Source organism: Prionailurus viverrinus, chromosome D3 (assembly GCF_022837055.1).
Source record: "Prionailurus viverrinus isolate Anna chromosome D3, UM_Priviv_1.0, whole genome shotgun sequence".
Taxonomy (NCBI): Eukaryota; Metazoa; Chordata; class Mammalia; order Carnivora; family Felidae; genus Prionailurus; species Prionailurus viverrinus.
In genome coordinates this window covers 45,525,511-45,548,269 of record NC_062572.1, presented here as the reverse complement: position 1 = coordinate 45,548,269, position 22,759 = coordinate 45,525,511, and the positions used below count along the sequence as shown (strand labels likewise).

General features: G+C 37.2%; 1 protein-coding gene across 9 annotated transcripts in view; it reads right to left on the bottom strand.

Moving 5' to 3' along the window:
- Positions 1-22,759, bottom strand: part of GREB1L (GREB1 like retinoic acid receptor coactivator) — a 287,573-nt gene that overhangs the window by 83,583 nt on the left and 181,231 nt on the right. For all 9 annotated transcript variants that reach the window (XM_047827102.1, XM_047827101.1, XM_047827106.1 and 6 more), the window contains 5 exons: positions 9,497-9,625; positions 6,014-6,130; positions 5,295-5,414; positions 4,130-4,267; positions 2,310-2,495 (listed from right to left, as the gene is read on the bottom strand). In XM_047827102.1, coding sequence (XP_047683058.1) covers positions 2,310-2,495; positions 4,130-4,267; positions 5,295-5,414; positions 6,014-6,130; positions 9,497-9,625 — 690 coding nt within the window. The remainder of the gene's footprint in view (positions 1-2,309; positions 2,496-4,129; positions 4,268-5,294; positions 5,415-6,013; positions 6,131-9,496; positions 9,626-22,759) is intronic.

Below are 22,759 nucleotides of genomic sequence, written 5' to 3'. Positions count from 1 at the left end.
AAAATAAAATTATCAAACATGTTCATAGCATTCTCTACTGCCTTAAAATTCACTTTTACAGAGTTTCGAAGGAACTACTGTTAGGAATTGAGAAGTGGAGAAAAATGTACCAAAGTTTAAATGAGGTAAAAGAGCAAAATGCCTTGCTTCCAATCACCTCCCATCATTTCCTCATCCTCAGCCTTTATGGCCAAATTGCAGGAGCCTTTTCTCCACTTCCCACAAGCTTGATAATAGTAATTTTTTCCCATCAACTGCTGGTCTCCAGCAACTCAGCCTAAGCATCAGTTCTGATGGCTTTTTTTTTTTTTTGATGGCTTTTCAGATAGAGCTACCTTAAGAAAAGACAAGGTTCCAACAGACTCAGAGCCTTCCAATAATCACTGGATTTGCTGATTTCATTATCTACTTCAAAAGGTTTTCAGACTGTGAAATAACAGATGGATTTTTTTTTGAAGCGACTCTAGTGGAAAGACCTGTTCATTTTGAAGAATCTTGCTTTTCTCTTCTCTGTTACACCCACGTAGCTGAGCCATCAAAGTATTAGACCTGTTCTTCTAAAAGTTTGGATTTAAAAAAAAGTCTATCTATAATATACAGTAGATATGAAAATGTTCTTGCTGCCTTCTTCAAAACCTTGAAGGCAAAACAAACAAACAAAAACTCAAGGGAGTTTTTGAGAAGAAGAAGGGAGTTGTTGAGAATAGGTATCCTAACATGCAAAATTTAGATTAAAAAAAAAAAAGAAATAGCCAGTCATGTTGCACATTGAGAGATATATTAATTGGCTGCCAGTAAAACTCCAGAAAGAACTGATCTTGCAAGGCAGACAAGAGGTCTGATTGAATGGAGATTTTTCTTTTCCTTTTTTTTTTAAGATAAGAGCTTTTATAGTAATTTGAGGGAAGCCATTTTGTCTTGACCATTTAGTTCATTTAATTAACTTGGACTTTGATAAATTGTTATTAAGATTGAAAAAAATGCTGTGCTGACTGGCTTGGCCTGCCAATAGAATTACTCTATGCAGGCTTGTTTTACTAATTCTGGATGCATTTGGAGGTCGCTCTTAGATCTTAGAACATAGCTAAAAGTCAGTGTATGTAGCAATTAAAATTATGACATCAAATGAGCTGCAGACAGAGGTGGTTTTTTATAACTTTATTACCCACTAATCAACATGATTAGCAAGTCCTATGTTTACCATCAAAGTGATATCTGAAGCCTTCCACGTTTGAAAAGCCCATGTCAAAGCAGGCCTTCACTGTCAGGGTACCAACACTTACAGCCACAGGTGCTAGCTGATGCTCCAAAGACTGAATCCGGTTGGCTGAAGCTTTTGTTTTGTTTTTAGCATTGGTTAGCCGAGTATTTTTATTATTTAACACTTATATATTTTCAAACATTAAAATAATTCCTAAGAATGCAGATGGAAAATTTCTTCTATGTAATATTACATCTTGAACATTTTCCTAAGTAAATCAGTGGCTTGAAGTCCTGAGTGTATAATTAGGCTGCATATTAGATGACCTGCTGCAGTTTGCAAAATAAAGGACATTGCAATGTAAATGCTGCTGAGCCAGGACAGTATTGTCAGGACACCTGCACACACCCACTGTGGGCCTCTGGAGGATATACCAAAGAGAGGAAGTGAAGGGTTCATGACCTATGTATCTCCTTTACCCTACAACCTACAGAGCCTTCCAGGGAGGTCCACAGTTACTGCCTCAATGAAGGAAAACACGATGGGACTACATCAAAGGGGTGTAGCTGCAGAAGAAAAAAAAAATGGATGTAGGGACAGTGGATAAACAAGATAAAAAGGCTAAGTGGAAAACTGTAAAATAATTGTCTAAGACAATGGCTACATTTTCAGTCCAGATTATAGGTGCATTTTTGGAAAGGTGGCTTGGACAGACTCCCCAAGGGAGGAGGGTAACCATGGCCATAGCCCTTTGAGGTTCTGCCTATATTAACTACTCTGGAGACCTTAGGACCATCATGAAACTGGACACTAGGTGGAGCAATTTATCTCTTCTAGGACACAAGCAAAGCCAGAGGGTAGGGAGGTTAGGCAAGAGAGAAGTGGGGAAAAAAACAGGCAAGTGGCAGAAAGGAGAAGAAAAGAAACGGGAGAAGAAAGGGAACAGTCATAGAGAGTGGGGCTGAAGGAAAAGAATGTTAGAAATGAAAGGGAAAGTAAGAGATGGACAAATAGACAAATATGAGAAAGTGGGGAAAGAAAGGGAAAAAAACCATGTTGTGAAAAGAATAAAATCGTCACCATCAAATAATTATTAAAAATTGCTTACCCAGTCGCACAAGATACTGTATCGTCAGAAGAATCATGTTTTCCACACTCAGGAGCTGGCTGCCAGTCAACCCTAAATGTTCCAAATCTTTGTTTTCCAACTGTGGAATCTTGTAGCAATTCACCAGCAGAGGACTCACAACAATGTCACCAACATTTCCATAGAAATAGGGTAAAGTGCCATAGCCTGCCCCAATAGAAGCAGGTCAATAAAGTTCAACATTTCTTTTTGAGGTCCAACCAGGTATACTTGCTCAACTAGGATTAAAGATGCTTAACAAAGTTTCCTGCCCTCTTAGGTGACTACCAAACAAATCACTCAAATATCCTAGGGAATTCACTCAGATGCTTCTCACTTATATTAAATCAGATGAACAGGAAGCAAAAGACTCAGATTATATTATCTCTGTTTCCCACAGAAAGGACATGTTAATATTATATCTGCCACAGAGAATTGATGAGAATTTTCAAAACATCTCTGTATCCTTTTGTAAAACTGCAATGATAAAATATTTCCCAATAAAATTCTTGATCAAGTTTCTTTCCACATAAGACGACAGAACACAAACTACAATAACATGTTTCATTTCCTGAGGTTTTCTTAAACATTTTAAAAAGCTAAACTCATTGATCACCAGCAATATTCTTCTAGTCACTGGTACTTGCAGGTTCCTACTCTTTGTGCTATCTTAGTTATTTTTATATTCCCTTCTTAAATGTCCATAAACAGCCTCAAATTATCTTAGAAGTAGATAGGACAAAAATATGTTGAAATGTACCCTATTTTGGTGGTGTGGTAAAGAACGTAGTCCCTCTGTGAGACCTTCTAAAAGGCAGACACCAAATGGTCCCATGTTCCAAATATCTTTCCAAGGCTTAGCTGCATTATGCATGCCACTCAGGTGTTCAATAAGAACTTCCTGACCATATGGAATTTAAACAACTGGGGTTCTCCCAGTGCCTATAGGCCCAAGAGCAGTGGATAGGGCAGCCTGATAAAGGACAGGGCTTGAAGCAAAACCATCCATGTCAGTAGGCTCCAGTCAACCAAAAGAAGCAGATAACACCTCACATAGACATACCCTAAAGATCCAGTGGAGCTTATACACCCTATCTGTTCAGTTCCAAAGGTAAAGCAGGTAGTCCCCTTCTGATCTAGGATAGCACCCAAATGAGGTGACTCTTGATGTGAGTCTGAAAAGCACTAAGTTAGTCCTGGAATCTAGAGACCTCTAAATGTCTGCACCTCTACTTATAGACATCTTGGAAACACTCAGACTCTGTAAACATACTAATTCACAGATGCTTCTCCATGGTTCAGATATGCAACTCTGGGACTTCTTTGTTCTCCTGAATGGGGCCTGTTAGCTGGTTTAGCTTGTTTTTTCATTTCTCTGTGGTTTGGCTCCCTTTTCCCCACCTTGTCCACTCTTGCCAACCCTTCAGGAACTAACTGAAACATCACCTTTGAGAAGTCTTTTCAGACTCCCTCCAGGCAAAGTTAAGCTCTCTCTCCTCTGAGTTCTTGTAGTTCTTGGTTGTGAACCTGTACTAGCTCAAGTATCACAATGTTGTACTTATTTAAATGATAGACTCCCTACTTAACAGTATTCCCTGCAGGCAAATAGACTGCCTTATTTCCAACTTCTAGTCACATGTTTAATATAGCATGAGAGAGCTGGCCAATAAAAGCTGAAAGAATTAATAAATGGATAAATGAATACATGCATGAACAAATATGGATAAATATATGAAGAATGAAATGAAGAAACAGTACTAGATGCCAGCAGACACAGGCAATTTGGAATTCTTTCCCCTTACCTATCAGAATTACTGGTCTAACTCCTGAGTTAGTCAGCAGGTTTTCAGGAACAATTACAGTTTCCCCTGCAGGAATGGGTCGAGGTTGTAAAATTCCAGTTAATGGGGTCTGTGGAACTGGGGCAGATAAAAGGGACTCTGGAAAAAAAAGTTGTTTGACAAGAAGGATTAGACATGAAAGCTAAGTGAAATACAACTGAAATCAACAGTCTTAATACTTTTAATATAGAAGTTTTAGAAGTCTAATCGTCCATTGTTCTTTAATTAAAGTAATTCATGGTTTATTATATAAAATTAGAAGTGACAAAAACAAAAGGAAAAAAAATCAACCATAAATCACATCATCTGGAGATAACTACTATTTAGCATTTTCATAGTTTTTCCTAGTTGTTTTTCCACATGCAATCTTTTGGATTCTGTTTCATAGTTAACTCCCCCACCTCCACTCCAATTATTGTGGCTTATCTGTTCATTATAGAGAATTGGAAAATTCCAAAAACAGTGAAGAAGGTCAAACTCATCACTAATCAGTACTATCTAGAGTCAAACACAGTAACATATGGGCATAATTCTTTGTATATATAGAATCTCTATGTAGTCTTTAAAACTAAACAAATTTTTGAAGAATCCCATCCATGTCTTAGAATTGGCATGTTTACATTTGTCTGTGCTTAATACAGCAAGGTAGACTAGTGTTTGAACATTTAACAGTAGGTACCCAATGGCTATGCTTGGTTATTATAAAGGAGAACAAGTTGGGTTTTTTTGGGGGATGGGGGTGGTTTCTAGACCAGAAATAATAGGTGCAGGTCACATAAGGAACCAGAGCTCAGGAGAACATATCTAATAGCACAACCGGCAGAACAAGTCCATTTGTGACCTGTGCTGGTGGGCTACTAGCATCATGCCCCATGTAAAGAATGGCTTATTGATACTGTGGGCCAAAACAAAGCCAGATGCTAACTTAAGATCCATTGTGATGACACATGTACTTTTAGGGAAGACAGATGTGATGGGGACAAAATGTCAGCTACTATTAATTTCCTTACATAATACAGGACATAATGATTAAGGAAATTTATCTCCAATGGTTCAGGGAAAGAATAGAAGACACCTCTGCTAATTAAAAAAACAAACAAACAAAAAAACTTAAAACCCATCTTACCACTTCTTGAAAGAGGGCGAACTGTAGGAACAGGTACAACTAAACCAGGTTGGGGGACAGGTGACCCAGGATACCATCCCCGGTGTCGTTTCTTTGGTGGCCCAGAAATAAACATGGTAGCTGAAGGCAAAAAGAAAGATGAGCCTTGTCCTTACTAGTGGAAGAAATAAGAGAATTCAGAGTAACATGGGGCCTTTAATTTGATTATACTCAGAAAGTCTAAGCCACTCTTCTAGAGGTAAAGATAAAATTAGAAAAAGTCACCCTAACAATACCACCTCACATTTGTATGCTGTTTTACAATTTACAGTTTTACCCAGATTATTTCATTTAATTCTGCCAACAACCCTGTGAAGTTGTAGGATAAGTATATTTTTATATCAATTTTGTAGGTGGTTAAAGGAAGGCTCAGATTTGCCCAGAGTCACACTATAGAGAAGAACCTTGAACTCTGTATCTTGGTCAGCAAGGCTCATGGTTTTTCAAGACATTTCCTTTTACATCTGTTTCAACACTATTTTCTAGTGAGGCTCATCCTTGTAAATCACCAAGATATTTAATCATCATTGTTCACACCAATCATAAACCTTCAAAACTTTGGACGAGAAGCTAAGGAAAAACTGGGAGTGTACTGTCAGATAATTCATCACTCCAAACTCCATAGCACTTCTTCCATAATTTAGGTACATTCTTTCAAAACTCTAAGATGGGTATTGTACCTTGGTCTCCTGATGCATAGCTAGGTCTTGGTGATAATGAGTAATTTCCTGGGCGGGCTGGAGTAGAGCTGGAGGCACTGCTCTTCCCTCCATGGCTACTGTTTCCATTAGCAGCATCTGTACCACATGAGAGGAAGACTCAGAACAGAGGCTGAGCAGAACACTGCATTCTGTGACACTGAATTTTTCCACATGCAATCTTGATAAACCGCACACTGCAGGATTCAAAGACATCTCACGGACTGGACAGTACAGTTGTGTAAAACTGACTACAACCATAAGACTGGTACCTTCTTCAAAACGAAATGTCACCTAAAAATAATTTTCTGGGATCCTAAGAGATCTTTTACGATCATTTTCAGTGAAGCCTTTGGAGATGGTGGGTGGAAGAAAGAGAAAGTTGTTTTGTTTTGTTTTGTTTTTATTTTATATCTTGGGAATTTTCAAACATATACAAAAGTGGAGAAAATAGTATAATAAATTACATACCTATCACCCAGCTTCAACAGTTATCAACACATAGCCAATCTTGCTTTATCTATACTCCCTCTCCCTTCCCCCTCACCCAACATACACATATACTTGCTCTAGATTATTTTGAAGCAAACTTATTTATATCATTTCATCCATAAATGTTTCTAAATGAGTTTCTAAAAGAAAAGAACTCTTAAGAACGTAACTGTGATAAGGGCACCTGGGTAGTTCAGTTGGTTAAGCGTCCAACTTGGGCTCAGGTCATAATCTCACAGTTCTCAAGTTCAAGCCCCATGTTGGGCTCTGTGCTGACAACTCAGAGCCTGGAGCCTGCTTCAGATTCTGTGTCTCCCTCTCTCTCTGCCTCTCCCCAATTCGTACTCTGTCTCTCCCTCTCTCACAAATAAATAAACATTAAAAAAATTTAAGAACATAACTGTAATGTCATTATTATACTTAAAATTATCCATGATTAATAATTTCTTAATATCAAATATCCCATTAATATTCAAATTTCCCCCCAGTTACCTCAGAAATAGTTTTTTTTTACAGTGGACTTCTTCAAAAAGGAAGGTTCAAAAAGGATCTACACATTGTTTAGTTTTTATGTCCCTTAAACCTCTTTTTTTAAGTTCACAATTATTTATTCATATAATAAAAATACAGTGTTCACATTTCATGGATTGTCTCACAAATTTTAAGAATAATTTGAAAAAAAAAAGAATAATCTGTTTGAATCAGGGTAAGTCATACACTGCAAGTAGACTTAAGATTATGTAATTTTTGCTGAGTTTCCCAGACTCTTTAGGGTGTCAGTTATATCCCTCCCCCCGCCCCCACCTCTCCTTAAACCTCCTTTAATCTATAGGATTCCCCTTCTTCTTTTTCTTTCTTCCAGTTAATTTGCTGAAAATCTGGCAGAATTTCTCATTTTCTGAATTTTGCTGATTGACTATCTATGGCATCATTTAATGTCCCCTCTTTCCTATATACTAATTGTTAGATACAGAGGTTGGCTCAGATTCAGGATTGAATTTTGGGGCAAGCATATCTCATAAATAGTGTTATATTCTTCCATCAGCAGGCACATAATAACTGGCTTTCTCTCTTCTTGTCATGTTAAGAAAGAGCAGGGGGTTCAAGAGCTGTTATCTTAATCCTCAAATTATAAAGCTGTCCATCAAGGGGTGCCTGGGTGGCTCAGTTGGTTAAACATCTGACTTTGGCTTAGCTCACAGCTCGTGGGTTCAAGTCCCGCATCGGGCTCTGTGCTGACAGCTAAGAGCCTGGAGCCTGCTTCAGGTCCTGAGTCTCCCTCTCTCTCTGCCCCTCCCCTGCTCATGCTCTGTCTCTCTCTGTCTCTCAAAAATGAATAAACATTAAAAAAATTTTTTTAAGTTGTCCATCAGTCCATCTGATGGTTTTAGCAACTATGCTGGTTACTGCCAAGATCTATAATTTCACTAATTTTTAAAATATTATAATAACTTGGATTCAGTTTGTTCAAGTCTATAATCTAACCAGAAGGTAGATTCTACAAGAACTGTTGGAACAGAATAAGAAACTTGTCAAGTTTCCAAGAATGATAAGCTCTCTTCTCATTCTTCCTCTGCCTCTCTGACCATTTATTTTCCTTAAACACTGGAATTTTCGAAAATATTATCCTTGTTAACAGCTTGCCTTCTCCTACCTTTCCCCTTAGCAGATACTATTTACCCTGGTGATTTTTTTTTAGGTAGGCTCCAATATGGGGCTTGAACTCAGAACCTTGAGATCAAGACCCAAGTTGAGAACAAGAGTCAGACGCTTAACTGAATGAGCCACACAGGCAACCCCCCACCGGTGATTTTAACCTCATGTACAATAAATTAGATGACTGTTGAGCAGCTCCACTTGGATTATTCCACTTGGGCATTTCAAACTTAACATGTCCAAAGTTGAACTCACAATCTCCTCCTGGAGAACCTGCTCCTTCTTCTGTATTTTCTGTCTTAAGTAATTGCATCACCATTAGCAGAAAGATGGATGCAGACCCAAGACCCCTTCTTACACTTCATGCTTACATTAATCAGACAAATTCTGCTGATTTTACTTCCTGAGTAGTTCTTCAATATGTCTCTTCCTCTACAACCTATTATTATCCAGGTCAAGGACCTCATTCACCTAGACTACTGAAATGACCTCCAACTAGTTTTCCTACCTTTTTTTTTTTTTTTTTCTGCCCAAGTGATCTAACTCAAGTTCAAATCAGACCAGAGCAACTCCTGTGTTCCATAAGTTATAGAGTAAAATCCATTCTTCTTAGCTTGGCCTCTTGTGACCCTTTCCTTGCCCACTACTTGCTCCCCTCCTGCCACTCCCTGAGTTTTACGTTTTATGGTTCTAACAAGTCCAAACCAGTGGAAGTTCCTGCACACATCATGCTGCTTCTTTTCTTTCCTTTTCCTTTCAAGCTTTGATCTTGGATTTTCCCTGAATTTGAAGTATCTTTCCCCTACTCCTTTGTGCAGTGAATATCTCCTCATAGTTCAAAACCAAGCTCCTCCAAGAACTCATTCTTCATTACTCCCTAAAATGTTGGGCTAAAACTCTCCTTCCTTTGTGCTCTCCCAGCATATTGCTGTATTTACTGTAGTATACTGAAAATAACTTCCTATAGGCCTATCCCCCCAACTAGGTTATTAGTTCATTAGAGGTCAGGGATTGAGCATTATTTATATTTGTATCCTCAGTTCCTCAAAATAGCAGGTACCCAAGAAATGTTTGCTGAACAAAACCAACCTGCTCTGTCTTCCCATGTGCCAAATGTCATTCCTTGACTCTTCTGGTTGGAGCACAGAGAACACAAAGCTTTGTATAATAATACAATATTAGAGACAGCCCCACTTCTGTCTTCAGCTGGAAGGAAAAGAGCTTCTGTTTTCTTGTAGCAAATTGTCAACTGGATTTCACATAAGTCTTTTATAGACTATGTATTTACCAAAGAAATATAAATGAGGAAAACATCACCTGCAGCAAAAGTCTTCCCTACAACCTGCAAAGATAAAGCCAGTGGCTTCACAACATTCTTATTCCGGGTCAGGTCCTGAGCTCCACTTAAATTGATTGCAGAATTAGCTGGACTGAGAATCGGTGAATCTTGAAAATGAAACAGGTTGTTCAAGTTAGAAACTATTTTACATGCAGGAAGAAAGTTAATTCATCAAGAAAGAAATGAGAGAAAGCAGATTGTAAAATACCAGTTTTATCCTTGACCTATTTTAAGAAAGTCATTTTCTCTGTATTCAGGTTTCACTTTCTTTGTATGTATTTAACAAACACTATAAGTTACTATGTGCTGGGTACTAGTATATGTACTTTAAATATATCAATTCACTGAGTTCCTATAAAAACTCAATGAGATAGGTAGTATTACTTTAAGGAGTAGTAGTCATTTAACTTGGTCAAAGTCATATGACGTGGCATCAAGGATATCATTATGCGCCATATTAAAACTATCTCAGGGGTGCCTGGGTGGCTCAGTCGGCTTATGTCTGACTCTTGACTTCAGTTCAAGTCATGAGCTCACAGTTCGTGAGAACGAGCCCCGAGGCAGGCTCAGTGCTGATAGGGTAGAACCTGGTTGGGATTCTCTCTCTCTCTCTCTCTCTCTCTCTCTCTCTCTCTCCTTCTCTCTCTCCCTCAATAAATAAATAAATAAATAAATAAACAAACATTAAAAAAAATCTTCACAGTTCCCCTTAAAGTTGTCTTTTAATTAAATATATTTAATTCTATTCAGATGAGTTTGTTAGTTAAAAGTTGTTCTGCAAACTAAGTCATTGCAACGTAGGAAGAAGTACTTTCGCTGAAGGAGTTTGCTTTAACTTTTGGAATAAACTTGAATTAATTTACCTATATAATGCTAGGTACATCCAAAATGTGGTTCCCATTTGGATTCAGAAAATAATGCAGCTCAGAAAAAACACATGCCATTTCAGAAACAGGCCATGGGGGATATAAAGACTAAAGCCAAATAGAGTTTTCCAAAATAAGTATAGACCCCCAATCAGTGACTCTACTCTACCAGAAAGCTTAATCAATTAGTAATAGCAAGGGTCAAAGGGATTGTGAAAATTTGAAAAGAAAAAAATGTTCTAAAGAACAGGATATTGATGGTACTACATTAGGAATTATCTAAAAGATAGTATTTGTATACAATGTGATTACTGATACATCTAATCAGTGTTCCTCATAAGAACTCAAAAAATTGAGTTTTGAATGGCTCAAAAAACTAAAAAACTAAAAAAAGTAAAAAAAAATTGAGTTTTCAACTGGCTTAAAAGAGTTAATGTGCCTCTCTGGGGGCCAGACTTACCACCCAGGAGCAATTTAAGGTCTATAGGAAGAATAGAGGCCAGCAACTGCATATACATTACAACACTGCAGAAAACTGAAGACAGTTTTTTATGTCTTATAGGATAGGAATCCTAGGGGAGTCTGATGTGCTATTATATAGGTTAGTCATTATGTTTTGGGCCACAATTGTATTGTTTGGAACAAGACTAGTAACTTACTATAGTGGTTTATACCTATAATTTTAGCATATTTCTAATAGTCCAGGTAAACATATAGGTGAAAAGTAGTTGATCAATTATGAAGGGCTGTGATTTACCTTATTTTTTCAAATCACTGAATGCAAATTAGCACAGACCAATATTTTTAAAATAATGAAAAGGAAAAAAATTAATGTACAAAAATCAGTCTTCATATATAAACAACAATAAATAGATAAATGCCTAGGAATAAGCTTAATAAGAAATGTACAAAACTATATGGAGAAAACTTTACGAAACTTCTTAATATAATGTCCAGGATTTGTTTCATCTATTTGCTTATTTATTTATTTATTATCAAACCTGCTTTATTGCATGTTTTAGCACAATTGTTCCAAGCAAAAACCATCGTTTTATGTTAACCATACTGCATTCATTTGCACACCTAATCATTTCTCCAGTTATTTTACCAGAGCCACGTTTACAATTATCTGTAAGGTCAAATCTATTTTTGTAATACATTTTAACTGATTTCTTATTTTATATATATATATATATATATATATATATATATATATATACATAAATAATTTATTGTCAAATTGGTTTCCATACAACACCCAGTGCTCATCCCAACAGGTCCTCCTCAATGCCCATCACCCACTTTCCTCTCTCCCCCACCCCTCATCAACCCTCAGTTTGTTTTCAGTATTCAAGGGTCTCTTATAGTTTGCCTCCTTCCCTCTCTGTAACTTTTTTTTTTCCCCCTTCCCCTCCCCACTGGTCCTCTATTAAGTTTCTCAGGATCCACATAAGAGTGAAAACATATGGTATCTGTCCTTTTCCACCTGATTTATTTCACTTAGCATAATACTCTCCAGTTCCATTCACATTGCTACAAATGGCCAGATTTCATTCTTTCTCATCGCCAAGTAGTATTCCATTGTATATATAAGCCATATCTTTTTTATCTGTTAGTCAGTTGATGGACATTTAGTCTCTTTCCATAATTTGGCTATTGTTGAAAGTGTTGCTATAAACATGGGGGTATAAGTGCCCTTATGCATCAGCATTCCTGTATCCCTTGGGTAAATTCCTAGCAGTGCTATTGCTGGGTTATAGGGTAGGTCTATTTTTAATTTTTTGAGGAACCTCCACACTGTTTTCCAGAGTGGCTACACCACTTTGCATTCCCACCAACACTGCAACAAGGTTCCCGTTTATCCACATCCTTGCCAGCATCTGTAGTCTCCTGATTTGTTCATTTTAGCCACTCTGACCAGTGTGAGGTGGTATCTCGGTGTGGTTTTGATTTGTATTTCCATGATGAGGAGTGACATTGAGAATCTTTTCATGTGCCTGTTGGCCATCTGGATGTCTTCTTTAGAGAAGCGTCTATTCATGTCTTCTGCCCATTTCTTCATGGGATTATTTGTTTCTCAGGTGTGGAGTTTGGTGAGTTCTTTGTAGATTTTGGATACTAGCCCTTTATCCAATATGTCATTTGCAAATATCTCTTCCCATTCCATCGGTTGCCTTTTAGTTTTGTTGATTGTTTCCTTTGCAGTGCAGAAGCTTTTTATCTTGATGAGGTCCCAGTAGTTCATTTTTGCTTTTAATTCCTTTGCTTTGGAGATGTGTCAAGTAAGAAATTGCTGCTGCTGAGGTCAGAGAGGTTTTTCCTGCTTCTCCTCTAGGGTTTTGATGGTTTCTTGTCTTACATTCAGGTCCTTCATCCATTTTGAGTTTATTTTTGTGAATGGTGTAAGAAAGTGGTCTAGTTTCATTCTTCTGCATGTTGCTATCGAGTTCTCCCCGCACCATCTGTTAAAGAGACTGTCTTTTTTCCATTGGATATTCTTTCCTGCTTTATCAAAGATTAGTTGGCCCTACATTTGTGGGTCTAATTCTGGAGTCTCTATTCTATTCCATTGGTCTATGTGTCTGTTTTTGTGCCAATACCATACTGTCTTGATGATTACAACTTTGTAGTAGAGGCTAAAGTCTGGGATTGTGATGCCTCCCGCTTTGGTTTTCTTCTTCAATATTACTTTGGCTATTCGGGGTCTTTTGTAGTTCCATACAAATTTTAGGATTGCTTGTTCTAGCTTCAAGAAGAATCCTGGTGCAATTTTGACTGGGATTGCATTGAATGTGTAGATTACTTTGGGTAGTATTGACATTTTAACAATATTTATTCTTCCAATCCATGAGCACGGAATGTTTTTTCATTTCTTTGTATCTTCTTCAATTTCCTTCATAAGCTTTCTATAGTCAGGATTTGTTTTAAAATACTGATGCAAGAGGGGCACCTGGGTGGCTCAGTCAGGTAAGCATCCAACTTCAGCTCAGATCATGATCTCATGGTTCATGGGTTTAAGCCTCACATCAGGCTCTGTGCTGACAGCTTGGAGCCTTGAGCTTGCTTCAGATTCTGTCTGCCTTCAGATTCTGCCTCTCTCTCTGCCCTTCCCCCACTTGCCCTCTGTCTCTCTCTCTCAAAAATAAATAAACATTAAAAAAATTTTAAAGTAAAATATTGAGGGAAGGAAGGGGAAAGGAAATAAGACTAAATAATATTGGCCATGTGCTCATAATTTTGCAGTCAAATGCTCTTCCACTCATGTGCTCATAATTTTAAAGCTTGGTCTATGGTTTTGGTTCATAATATTAGTCTATTTTTTTTAAGTTTTAATTTAAATTCCAGTTAGTTACAGACAGTGTAATATTAGTTTCAGGTGTACAATATAGTGATTCAACACTTCCATACGACCCCCAGTACTCATCAAAACATATGCACTCATTAATTCCCATCACCTATTTAACCCATTCCCCCACCCACCCACTTCTGGCAACCATTAGTTTGTTCTCTAGAGTTTAGAGTCTGTTTCTTGGTTTGCCTCTCTCTCTCTCTCTCTTTTTTTTCCCTTTACTTGTTTGCTTTGTTTCTTAAATTCCACATGAGTGAAATCATATGGTATTTGTCTTTCTCTGACTTACTTCATTAGGCATAATACTGGCCAGCTCCATCAATGTTATTGCAAATGGCAAAATTTCATTTTTTTAATCACTGAGTAATATTCTATGATATATCTATCTATCTATCTATCTATCTATATATATATATCTCACATCATATCTTTTTTATTCATTCATCAGTTGATGGACACTTGGGCTGTTTCCATAATTTGGCTTTGGAGATGATGCTGCTGTAAACACTGGGGTGCATGTATCTCTTTGTATTAGTATTTTTGTATTCTTTGGGTAAATACCTAGTAGTGTAATTACTGGATTTTAGGGTTGTTCAATTTATAACTTTTTGAGGAACCTCCATACTGTTTTCCACAGTGGCTGCACCAGTTTGCATTCCCACCAACAGTGCATGTGGGGTTCCCCTTTTTCACATCCTCACCAACACCTGTTGTTTCTTGTGTTGTTGATTTTACCCATTCTGACAGGTGTGAGGTGATATCTCATTGTAGTTTTGATTTGCATTTCCCTCATAATACGTGATGATGAGCATCTTTTCATGTGTCTGTTGGCCACCTGTATATCTTCTTTGGAAAAATGTCTATTCATGTCTTCTGCCCATTTTTCAACTGGATTATTCATTTTTTAGATGTTTAATTTTATAAATTCTTTATATATTTTGGATACTGACCCTTTATCAGATACGTCCTTTGCAAATATCTTCTCCTATTCCACAGGCTGCCTTTTAGTTTTGTTGATTGCTAGTCTATTTTTATATGTATTTTAACTTTTCATATTAAAGATTTCTAAAAATTAAAAAATATTTACTTCTGAATATCATGAAAATAGACTTGAACAAATGTCAAGATATACCAAGTTTCTGAGCAGGAACATTCAATGTCAAAAAGATTAAGTCATGGGGCAGCTGGATGGCTCGGTTGGTTAAGCATCTGACTCCTGATTTGGGCTCAGGTCATGCTCTCATGGTCTATGAGATCAAGCCTTGCATTGGGCCCAGTGCTGACAGCATGGAGCTGTTTGGGATTCTCTCTCTCCCTCTCTCTCTGCCCCTCTCCCACTCATGCATGCTCTCTCTTTCTCTTTCAAAATAAATAAACTTTAAAAAAGATGAAATCAAGCTAGGTTAATTTATGAATTTAATGTGATCCTAGAAAAATACCAATGGGTTTAGATATTATTAGAATAACTACTAGAATTCTTAGAATGTTTATAAAGTAGGTAAATTGATGTAATGTTGATAAGGAAAAAAAGGAAACATACAAGGATAGCTGGAAACATTCTGAAAAATAAGAGAAATGAGGGGAGCCTAATATGACATAATAAGGCTTATAAAACCTCAGTCAATAAATACTGTAGTCTTGGTGCATTAGTAGACAAATAGAATAATACAACAAAAAAGGCAGTAAGAAATAGATGCAAATACACAAGAGAATTTATATAAGATAAAAGTAGCTCAAAGCCACAATGAAGATGAACGCATTCAATAAACTGTATTGAGGCCATTGGATATACAAGAAAAAAGTTAAGATGGACCCACATCTTAAGACTAAGCACCAAACAAAGTCAAATGGACAATAGATATAAATTCAAAAACTGAAGATATAGAAATAATAAGACACAACGTGGAAGAGTTATCACCTTAAAATGGAAAAGGGCAAACTATTGGTCAAAACACAGAACCCATTAGAAAAAGGTTTATATAGGGGCACCTGGGTGGCTCAGTCGGTTAAGGAGCCGACTTCGGCTCAGGTCACGATCTCGCGGTCCGTGAATTCGAGCCCCGCGTCAGGCTCTGTGCTGACCGTTCAGAACCTGGAGCCTGTTTCAGATTCTGTGTCTCCCTCTCTCTCTGCCCCTCCCCCGTTCATGCTCTGTCTCTCTCTGTCTCAAAAACAAATAAACGTAAAAAAAATTTTTTTTAAATAAAAAAAATAAAAAAAGAAAAAGGTTTATATATATAATTCAGCTACATAAAAATTAAAAAAAATATGTATGAGAAAACATACTATATCCATGCAAACAATAGCTAGAGAGGACTGGAGTAGCCATACTAGTATCAGAAAAAAATAGACTTTAAGACAAGAATTGTTATTAGAGAAAAAGAAGGATATTTTATATTGATAAAAGGATTAATTAACTAGGAAGACATAAAAATTAAAAACATACATGCACCTAAAAAGAGCCCCAAATTCGTGAAGCAAAGACTGACAGAATTGAAGGGAGAAATAAGCAATTCAATAGTAATCGATTGAGACTATAATATGCCACTTTCAATAATGAATAGAAAAAGTAGGGAGGTGATCAACAAGGAAACAGAATACTTGAACAACACTATAAATCAACTAGACCTAACTGAAAGCAATAAAACATTCTCCCACCAAAAGCAGAATACAGGGGCGCCTGGGTGGCGCAGTCGGTTAAGCGTCTGACTTCAGCCAGGTCACGATCTCGCGGTCCGGGAGTTCGAGCCCTGCGTCGGGCTTTGGGCTGATGGCTCAGAGCCTGGAGCCTGTTTCCGATTCTGTGTCTCCCTCTCTCTCTGCCCCTCCCCCATTCATGCTCTGTCTCTCTCTGTCCCAAAAATAAATAAACGTTGAAAAAAAAATTTAAAAAAAAAAAAGCAGAATACATATTCTTCTCAAGTGCACAGGGAAAATTCTCGAGTATAGACAATATGTTAGATGATAAAATAAGCCTCAATAAACTTAAAGGAAATTACATCCTACAAACTACATTCTCTAACCTCAATGGCCTCAAATGAGCGATCAATTACAGAAGGAAATTTGAAAATTCACAAATATGTGGCAATTAAACAAGGCACTCCTAAATAACCAATGAGTCAAAGAAGAAATCACAAGGGAAACTAGATATCACTTTAAGATAAATTAAAATGAGAGGTGCCTGGGTGGCTCAGATGGTTAAGTGTCTGACTTCAGCTCAGATTATGATCTCACGGTTCATGAATTTGAGCCCCGCATGAGGCTCTGAACTGACAGCATGGAGCCTGCTTGGAATTCTCTCTCACTTCTCTCTCTACCCCTCGCCAACTCTCTCTCTCTCTCTCAAGATAAATAAATGAACTTAAAAAAAAAAAAAAAAGATTGGCATGCTGGTGTGGTTCAGTCAGTTAAGCGTCTGACTTTGGCTCAGGTCATGATCTCGTGGTTCATGAGATGGAGCCCAGCATCAGGCTCTACACTGGCAGAGCAGAGCCTGCTTGGGATTCTCTCTCTGCCCTCCCCCACTTGTGTGTGTTCTCTTTCTCTCTCTCAAAATAAATAAATAAATATTTTTTAAAAACATAAATGAAAATGAAAAAACAACATATGGAAACTTATGAGATGCCATTAAAGAAGTGCTCACAGGGAAATTTATCGCTGTGAGTGCCTATATCAAAACAGAAGAAAACTCTCAACCAACCTCTATCTTAAAAAACTAGAAAAGGAAGAGCAAACTAAACTCAAAGTAAGCAGAAGAAAGGAAATAATAAAGACTACAGCAGAAATGAGTGAAGTAGGGAACAGAGAAACAAGAGCAAAAATTAACAAAACCAAGTTTGTTTTTTGAGTAGACAAAGTTGACAAACTTTTAGCTAGATTGGCCAAGAAAAAGAAAAGATGCAAATTACTAAAATAAAAAATGAACAAGAGGGTATCACTGGCAACTTTCTATGCCATTATTACAGACTGAATTGTGTTCCCTCCCCCCAAAAACTCATATTTTGAAACCTTAATGCCTAGTACCTTTGAATGTGACAGTATTAGGGCACTTGAGTGGCTCAGCTGGTTGAGCATCTGACTCTTGATTTTGGATCATGTCATGATCCCAGGGTCATGGGATTGAGTCTTGTGTCAGGATTCATTCTCTCTCCCTCTACGCCTCTCCCTCTGCCTCTCTTCCTCTCTCTCTCTTTCTCTCTCAAATAAAAAATAGAGAATATATATATAAAGAATGTGACAGAATTTGGAGATAGCATCTTTAAAGAGGTAATTAAGATTAAAGAAGGTCATGAGGGTTGGGTGTTCATCTGACTGGTGTTCTTATAAGAAGAGGAAGAGACACCAGGGATGTACACACACACAGAGGAAGGGCCATATGAAAATGTAGGAAGAAGGCAGCTATCTGCAAGCCAAGGAAAACCCAACCCTACTGTACCTTGATCTTGGACTTGCAGCCTCTAGAACTTTGAGAAAATAAATTTCTGTTGTTTAAGCCACTCAGCCTGTGATATTTTGTTATGGCAGCCCTGGCATACAGACATTTAATTATATAACTCAAATAAAGTGGATAAAAAAAATACTAAGGAATACACTACAAAACTACTAGGGTTAATAAATGAGTTCACCAAAATTGCAGGATAGAAGATCAAGATACATTCATCAACTGTATTCCATGCACGTGTAATAAACGATACAAAAGTAAAATTAAGAAAAAGCTTCTTCCATTTAAATAGCATCAGAAAAATTAAATACTTAGGAATAAATTTAATACAAGAACTATAAAACTTATACTAAGAAAACTATAAAACATTATCAATAATTTTTTTAAAGATTTTAAAAGAATTGAAAGACATCTCATGCTCATGGGTCAGAAGACTTATTATTGTTAAGATGGCAATATTCCCCAAATTGTTCTAAAATTCCAGTGCAAGCCATATCAGAATTCCAGCTAATTTCTTTGTAGAAATTGACAAGCTAATCATAAAATCCATTTGGAAGTGCAAAGGACCCAGAATAGCAAAACAGTCTTGGAAAAGAAAGACAAAACTGGAGGATTCACACTTCATCATTTCAGAACTTCATATAAAGCTACAATTAACACACAGGGTGGCATTGACAAAAGGGTAGACAAACAGATCAATGGAATAGCACTTAGAGTCCAGAAATAAGTCATTGCATATTATGGGAAATTACATTTTTTTTAGGTTTATTATTTTTTTTAAATGTTTTTTTTTTCAACGTTTTTATTTATTTCTGGGACAGAGAGAGACAGAGCATGAACGGGGGAGGGGCAGAGAGAGAGGGAGACACAGAATCTGAAGCAGGCTCCAGGCTCTGAGCTATCAGCACAGAGCCCAATGCGGGGCTCGAACTCACGGACCGCGAGATCGTGACCTGGCTGAAGTCGGACGCTTAACCGACTGCGCCACCCAGGCGCCCCAGGTTTATTTATTTTTAAGAGAGAGAGTGCAAAAGGGGAGGAGGGGCAGAGAGAGAGAGGGAGACACAGAATCTAAAGCAGGTTCCAGGCTCTGAGCTGTCAGTGCAGAGACTGACGCAGGTTTCAAATCCATGAACTTCAAACCCACGAACTGTGAGATCATGACCTGGGCTGAAGTCAGACACTTAACTGACTGATCCACCCAGGTACCCCAGGCAATTAAATTTTGGCAAGGGTGCCACAAAAATTCAATAGGTAAAAAAATCAGTCTTTTCACAAATGATTATGGGACAACTGGAAATTCCCATGCGAAAGAATAAACTTGGACCTCTTCTTCACACCATATACAGAAGTTAACCAAAAAATTAACCAAAAAACAACTAGATGTAAGAGCTAAAACTGTAACTCTCAGGGGCAGCTGGCTGGCTCAGTCAGTAGACTGTGCAACTCTTGATCTTAGGGTCGTGAGTTCAAGCTCCACATTGGGTGTAGAGATTACTTAAATAAAGACTTAAAAAAATAATAAAACTATAACACTCTCAGAAGGAAAATAAGAGTAAATGTTCATGGCCTTGGATTAGGCAATGGTTTCTTACATATGACACCAAAAGCACAAGCAACCAAAGAAAAAAATAAATGAACTGAACTTCACGAAAAAAAAAAAATTGTGCTTCAAAGGACACCATCAAGAGAGTGAAAAGACTACCCATCAAGTGGGAGAAATATTTGCAACTCATATAGTTGATAAAGGACTTGTATCGACTATGTATAGAAAACCCTTACAACTCAAATTAGAAAGATACATAACTCAACTAAAAAATGGGCAAATGATTTGTATAGACATTTCTCCAAATAAGATGTACAAATGACCAACAAGTGCATGAAACAAATAACTCATGATTAGCCAATGGAGAAATACAAATCAATGAGGGGTGCCTGGGTGGCTGAATCAGTTCAGCATCCAACTCTTGATTTCAGTCTCAGATCATGATCTCACAGTTGATGAGATTGAGCCCCACGTTAGGCTCTCAGCTGACAATGTGGAGACTGCTTTGGATTTTCTCTTTCCTTCTCTTTCTAGCCCTCCCCCACTCATGCTCTCTCTCTCAAAATAAATAAATATTAAAAAAAAATAAAAATGCTTTATTTAAAAAAAGCCACAATGAGATATTACTTCATGCCCACTAGAATGCCTAAACTAAAAAAAAGACAGACAGTAAGGACTATTGGTGAGGATATGGAGAAATTGGAACCCTCACACATTGTTAGTAGGAATGTAAAATGGTACAGACATTTTGAAAACAGTTCCTCAAATGGGTATATACAGTTACCATATGACCCAGAAATTCCACTCATAGGTAGGAAATGAGAAACAAGGGAAAATATATGTCTACACAAAAATCTGTGCACAAATGTTCATAGCAGCATCATTAATAATAGCCTCAAAGCAGAAACAATCCAAATGTCCATCAACTGATAAATGGATAAATAAAATACGGTATATCCATAAAATGGGATTTTTTTCAGCAGCAAAAAGGAATGAAGTACTGATACATACTGAACTATGGATGAACCTTGAAAACAATATGCCAAATTAAAGAAGCCAATCACAAAGGGCCGTATGTTGTATGATTCCATTTATATGAAATGCCCAGAATAGACAAATTCATAAAAATAGTGGATTTGTAGTTCCCAGGGGCTGGGAGCAGAGGACTGAAATAGAGAATGACTGATAATGGATACAGGGTTTCTCTTGGATGAAAATGTTCTGAAATTTATTGTGGTGATGGCTGTAAAATTCTGCAAATATACTAAAAACCATTAATTGTATACTTTTAATGGGTAAGTTGTAAGATATATGAATTATATCTCAATAAAGCTATTATTTTAAAAACAGTATAAGCAAAATTATAAACCAGGGATAATATTTATAACTTACAATTACACTATGCTCCTATCAACAGAAGTCAATAAGAGAATAGATTACTGTTGGAGATACACTGTTGCCCCATACCACATCCCTTTGGCCCACCTTTGATTTCAGTAGGTGCTATGGTGGACAGTTCTATGTGAGCTTCAATTCCTGGGGCAGCATCTTACCTCAAGCTTATGTCTAGCTTCTTTGAGCTTTTTATCTCAAGGGCTTCTCAAAGGCCATCAAGCTCTGAGCCCTATGTTGTGGTCCAGAAGTGTGAAGAACTATGACACCTCTGGGGCAGCCCTCAACTAATGAAGGACTAAGAATAAATGTCCTAGCCTTCCATTCTTTGGAAGGACAATTCTGGGAGGCATTCTGCATGCTTCCTAGAAAACCTGGTAGATTCCAACCCCCCTGGTTTATAGCAACTACACAGAAAATACACTCTTAGGTTGGCTTACTCCTGCTTGCAGGCATCACTTCCCAAATAAACCACTGGCACCCAAATCTTTTCTTTGGGTTATTATTCCAGCAGAACCCAAACTATGACACAAGTCAAGGTAAAGGAACTTTCAGTGCATAGAAAGAAGATGTAAATAGCTTTTAAAAAAATGTAAAGATGCTCGATGTCAACAAGGAAAATGCAAATTAAAACCACACTCAGATATTATTTTTCACCCATCAGATTGACAACATCCAGAAGTTCAATAATAAACTTTGTCAGTGAGCTGCTATGGAAATACAAACTGACACACATGTACTGGTAGAATCTCCATGGAAAGTAATTTACAGCATTTATAGGAATTACAAATGAGTACATGTTTGACCCAGTAATTCCTGGGTATTTATGTGCATGTGAGAAATAATATATGTTGAGGTTATTCATTGTTGCACTGTTTGAAAACAATATAAATGACCATCAATAGGGGCTAGGTGAAATAAATTATGGCACACAGTATAACAGTTTGCAACAGTAAAAAATACCAAGGAAGCTCTTTATTGATTTGGAAAGATTTCTAAGAAACAGCAATATGAAAAAGTGAAGTGCAGAGCAGTGTGCACAAAATGCTGCCTTCAGAGTAAGAAATGTGTAAAAATAAGAATCTCTGTGCTTGCTTGAATAGATATAAAGAAAATCTAGAAAGACACATGGTTACCTGTTTGGTGGAGGCATGCAGAAATGAGGGGGGATGGAAGAGAAACTTCACTGTGTATATATGGATGTAGCAAATATCTATACATGTACATTTTTGAAAAATGTAAATGTTTCAAAACAGTGTAATAATTGAATTTCTAAAATAAAGACAGAAAATAGCTACATGGAGACTGACAACTGGCATCAGAAGTATGGCTTAAATTGTACAAAGTGAGAATTTACTGCAGTATTAGATTACACACAGTGATTTAAAGGATAATCCAATTTCAATGAAACTGTTTTTGCCAAGCCACCAATGATTTAATTCCCAATCCAGAACACATGTTTCAGTCCCTATCATACTGAATCCCACTGCTGTATTTATTTATTTAACAATTATTTATTGAGCACTTACTATGTGTTAAGTAACTTGGTGGGATCTACGGGTAAAATGGTCAACAAGGCAAGCATCGTTCTTGTGCAAGTTTTCCTCTGTCTACTAAAGTATCGGTGTTCTAAACTCTTACTTATCT